Below are 5,345 nucleotides of genomic sequence, written 5' to 3'. Positions count from 1 at the left end.
TTCCAATTTCTTAATCACATTTATCTTGGTTTCAGCACGATGGATAAGCTTTTTTCGATCCTCCCGCAGCAACACGGCGGTTATCTGCCTTACTTCTTGTTCTATGTAAGTTTTGATAGTCAGGTACCTAGGTACCTTATTGCAAAAATAAATCACCTAATCTGAGATGGTCTTTAGAATAGTCTGTCTGCGGCGATTTATAGCGTTATGTGCTATGTAAATAACCCGACAACAGCGCTTCGGGCGTTTAGCGGCCCTGGGGCGCCTCCTCTGCACTCGTTGTTAGCACATGTGTACGGCGTGAAAAACTTATACACGAGCATGATCAGGATTTATGCTGCATATTATATTACCAATCCCCAGGTGTACGATCTTGCCGTTTGGACTTTTGTGGGAGTGCTTTTTTTATACATCACCGAAGTGTTCATCTATAAAAGTGCAAGACTTCGTGAAGCCAGTTTCCCCCATGTGCTTGAGGTACTGGCTTAATTTGGATGGTGTTGGAGCGAGACTGGTACCTATTGCAGTAAGAGGAATATACCTCCTATGCGAGTATTAGTGCATGCAGGTAAGCGAGATATTTATTCCTATAGGTACAAAACGGGAATATCGGGTATTAAAGATAGCTTGCATTAGGTAGGTACCTAATATTCTTAACCTAGCCATTTGCCAACTCTACTCTATATGGTTACAACCCGCCAGCTCGATAATTTGAAATATCGTTTCCTCTTTTTATATACCTTCTTTTCTAATTTCAACTTTTCAGGGTAGCTTACAAGGCATGCTAGTTGGCTACAGCTCATAGTTACCTATGCTGCATTGTCTCACGTGGCTTCACATAATGTTTGGTGCCACCACACCACCGCACCACCAAACGAAGCGGTGGAAGCTTCAAAGTTGTCGCCCAATTAAATATGAGGTATTAGGTACCTGAAACATTAGGTCGCGACCTATTCACGGATGAGAGATAAGGTACATAACCTCTATTTCGAATGTAGCTCGCGCTTTGCCCCGCAGACCGCAGACCGCAAGACGCCTGAGGATTATCATAGGTCGCCGATTTACGCAAGCTATGACTCTCGCTTAAAACTTCATTTTAATATTCAATAATGATTTAAGATGATGAAGTTTACTTAACGTATAAATCATTATCCCGTTCGATAATTCTTTCCTTCGTTTTATTGGTCGTATCAGCTCTAGCCACTCCAGTTCTGCCACATGGATATTGTATCGAGCAGCTATATCTATTACTATTACATGTCAGCAACGATCAACTACCATCCCTAATTTACCCGCAACCTCAATCATGTTTCCACAACGCCGGCCATTGGCCTCTACAAGTCGCTCTGCGGAATCATCACAGCATCGCAGCGATAGGCGCACGCAAAGTTCAAGACGTCGCGATTCCTCTCGGGAGAAAAGGAGGGTAGAACTTGTCGACCTTGACGATATCTTTACCGAGCGGAATCCTGTGAAAATTACTTTTAAGACCTGGCAGTTGCACGACGTACATGCCTCACTGAAGAAGAGATTCCCGGAGGGGGCCCAAGAAATTCCAGAGGATGCCGAGGTGCAATTCTTTTCCGACAACAAACGCTTGGAGGGAGACGATATCCCTAAAGATTCGCGCCTATTATTTTATAGGGTGCTACGGGAAGGCGACGACGGCTCGTTCCGAGTCGTCTGGCGAGGGACTAGTGTGAAGCTGCGTAAGCCGGAGAGGGAAGCAATAGCTCGTGAAGCTACTATGGGAAAGTCCGTAGGTAGTCTTCGAGAGATTGTAGCAAACCTCCTACGAGACACCAACAAGTCCAAGGAGGGTCTAGTACAAAATGCCAACCAAATCGTGATCGAAACAGAAGCCGGCCTGGAACAGAGGCTGCTGGAAGGAAATAGTTGGGAAGTACGCAAGGCGATGACATGGCTCTGTCGTTATCTGATTATCAGTATGAAACCGGTCGACAGCTACTTCGTCCTGCAAGGGTTCAACGAACAGTACATCTGCCATAAGCCATGCCTGAACCGCCGTGGTTATGCAGACACTCTAAAACTCAAGAACTGGCTTAAGAACGAGGTATTGGCGACGGTTCATTCCGATAATAAAGTTCGCCGGCGCCACATCAACTTCGAAGATATCAAACTGACCTATAACGGTAAACCGGTCACGAGAGCTAGCCACATTCGTCCCGGGGCGACTATCGACTTTGAAGTTCCCCGTTCCATAGAGGACAAATTCGTTCGCGCGGAAAGTTGGCTAGTCCCTACGTCGGAGACGTGCATCGTATGCGGCGACGAGAAGAGAGTCTCCGAGATGCCGAATAGGAAACGGATTACGGCGGCCTGTGAGCATGATGCCACTACTTGTAAGGCCTGCGTTGGCCTCTGGATAGCTTCGAGTTTGGAAAGAATTACGTGGGACCGTTTGAAATGCCCAGAATGTCCTAAACTACTCAAGTTTGAGAACGTCCGAGCTTTTGCCTCCCGAGAAATCTTCGATAAATATGATATGCTAGCCACGAAGGCCTTGCTTGCAAGAATCCCGGAATTTATGTGGTGTTTGAACCCTGGATGTGAGTCAGGCCAGATACATCCGGCGGGTTGTTCAAAAGCGAAGTGTCACGGATGCAGAGGTTATGTTTGCATCCATCACAACGTTCCGTGGCACAAGGGGGAAACTTGTGATGAATACGACAAGCGAACACGTAAGCAGAGGAAGAATGATGAAGCGTCCGAAAAGCACATCAAGGAGATGAGCAAACCATGCCCCGGATGCAAGAGGAATATCAACAAATACATAGGGTGTGACCATGTCACCTGTAAGCTTTCAATCTCCTTAAATCCCTTAAACAACGATAGAACACCAAACTGACTTACAATTACTAGGTATTTGTGGTCACGAATGGTGTTGGCTATGCTTCGAGCCGTATTACAAAGACGAACAAGATTTCCTCCAGTGTCACCACTCGCAAGAGTGTCGGTACCACGACAACCCACCTAATTACGAGGGAGGCAGGGCCTTCATGCCCTTTATGAACGCGCCGCCAAGACCACATGTTCCTATCGCTAGGCAACGAGAGCCGCGGCAAAACTTCCTATTTCCCATCAGACCCAGAAACCGACCGCCGGAACCTCGCCCTAATCCCGGCCCCGTGCCTCCCGCAGGTGACGAAGAGGGAGTGAATCGGCTCAGGGGGCGCCGAGGGGGTCTAGATCTAAACCCATTCAATCCGGCCCCCGATATAAATCGCGCGCGTCGCCAACGCTTCGATCTGCCCCCGGAATTAATCGACGAAGCAATGATGTTACATCTGGGACATCTGATGCATGGTACGGGCAGAAATTGATATGCGAACTTCAAGATAGCTCTGGAAGGATACTATATGAAATTTGGTCGCTATAGATAAGGACTTTAGATAGGATTATCGTTCGAGGGAGTCGGCTTGCGAAGGCTACCTAAGGGTGTCCTCTCTACCTACAAGGTAGGTGCTAGATGGATTAATCCGGACTAATCCGGCTAAGCTCACCTGGTTAGGTGTATTTCAGCAACAGAATCTACATTCGCTTTTGATGTAGTAAATATTCGTTAAACGAAACGCTGTGGGCGTAACTAAAATAGCTATTTAAACTACTATAAAACATTTCTTGACCAAATACCTAACAGATAGGTACTTTTAATAAAAGTATCAAATTATTAAATAGCCCTTTTCGTTTGTTAATGGTGCAATTAAGGGTAAATGGCGAATGTAGGGTATGAGTGGGTTAGGGATAGATACAGGGGTAAAAGACCATCTATGCGATATATTATAATCAACTTAGTTCTTGCGGATATTTCTCCAGTGTCTTCGCATTTATACATATAAAGAATCATCTATAGGCTTAGAGATATACTCATCCTCTCTAGTAAGGCTCAGATGCATTACACTCCGCTCAGGGTCAAACATTGTAGAAAGATCCGGAGGTACCTCTGTAACACCCCTTTTAAGCTTTCCCTCTGAAAGCTTGGTAAGTAATTCCTTCACCAACTGATCCACATATCAGTCCCTTAGATAGTTTCGAATGAAACAGTATTGCTGCCTCGCCCTTCGAGTGCCTTGCGATGTGTGCCTTTAGATATAAGCTTAAAACCATACCATTACTCAACCTTTAATGCTGATTAGAAATATTATATACCTATCACATTGACACCGTAGTTTAGATCCCAAGTCAGACTTATCGAAAATGAATCTTTTTGGATATTAATTCAGTATTAGTGATCAGACTTTGCAAGTGGTTATCATATGGACAATAATGCCAAAAGATTATTGGTTAAAGAAAATAATTAATAAAAAATATAGGATAATTATTTCAAAATTTATTAAATAAAAAATATTATAAGATTATATAATTATATATAAACAGAATTAATATATTAATAAAGATTTAGCTAAATTAAAAAATATATATTTTAAATTATTTATAAATAAGTTAAAATCTTTTTTTTAAAAAAAAGAAAAAATTAAAAACTTTAAAATCCTAAAAAATTATTAATAATTTTAATTATATTTTAAGTTTTTTATAACTTTTATTATAAATAATTTTTTATTATTTTAAAAAAACTTAATATTTTAAAATAACATATATATTTTAAATTATTATTTATTCCATTTTATATTAAAATTTTAAATTAAAATTTAATAAAACTTAAAAAAAAAATTTTATTATTTTTTTTTATTAATAATATTTTTTTTATTATTATTACTTATTGGAAAAAAAACCGAATTAAAATATTTTCTTATATTAAACTTTATATTTTTAAAAAAATTTTTTTTTTATTTAATTAAAAAAAAAGTTTATGGAAAAATTTAAAGATTTTATATTTTATAAACATATAATTAAACCAATTTTTAATTAAGATTTTTTTAAAAAATATTTTCGAAATAAATATTAAAAGTGTTTTTTAATTTAATTTAATATTTTAAAATTATTTTTAATTTAAATTGATAATATAAGTTTAATATATTTTAATAATAATTATGTTTTTGTTTTATATAAATTGTAAAATTACGAAATAATTATATGGGACGTATTTAAAATTAATATTATTAATTTTATTATTATTAATTTATTTATTTAATTAATTTGATTGTATAAGTAAATGGAAAAGATTTATAAGTTTTTTCGATTTTTTATACGTTTAATAAATAAAAATTATAAAAATAATTAAAATTAATTTAATTAATAATATTAAGTTTTATAAATAATGTATAATATTATAATGTAAATGTATTAAGTTAATATAATAGTTTTAATTAAGTAAATTATTTAATTTAAACGATAAGTTAAATAATTTAATTTAATGTTTTTTT

At 37.9% G+C, this 5,345-nt stretch overlaps 1 protein-coding gene across 1 annotated transcript; it reads left to right on the top strand.

Annotated features, from left to right (window-relative positions):
* The first annotated feature begins 686 nt into the window (after positions 1 to 686).
* F4817DRAFT_324761 (uncharacterized protein) lies at positions 687 to 3,696 on the top strand. The gene is made up of 2 exons (XM_049301678.1): positions 687 to 2,816; positions 2,884 to 3,696. Exons 1-2 carry the CDS (start codon positions 1,307 to 1,309, stop codon positions 3,342 to 3,344), a joined length of 1,971 nt encoding a protein of 656 aa, XP_049163238.1. The 5' UTR covers positions 687 to 1,306; the 3' UTR covers positions 3,345 to 3,696.
* Positions 3,697 to 5,345: the final 1,649 nt, after the last annotated feature.

Source organism: Daldinia loculata (assembly GCF_022478755.1).
Source record: "Daldinia loculata strain CBS 113971 unplaced genomic scaffold F4817scaffold_3, whole genome shotgun sequence".
Classification (NCBI taxonomy): Eukaryota; Fungi; Ascomycota; class Sordariomycetes; order Xylariales; family Hypoxylaceae; genus Daldinia; species Daldinia loculata.
This window is presented reverse-complemented; position numbering and strand designations above follow the sequence as displayed.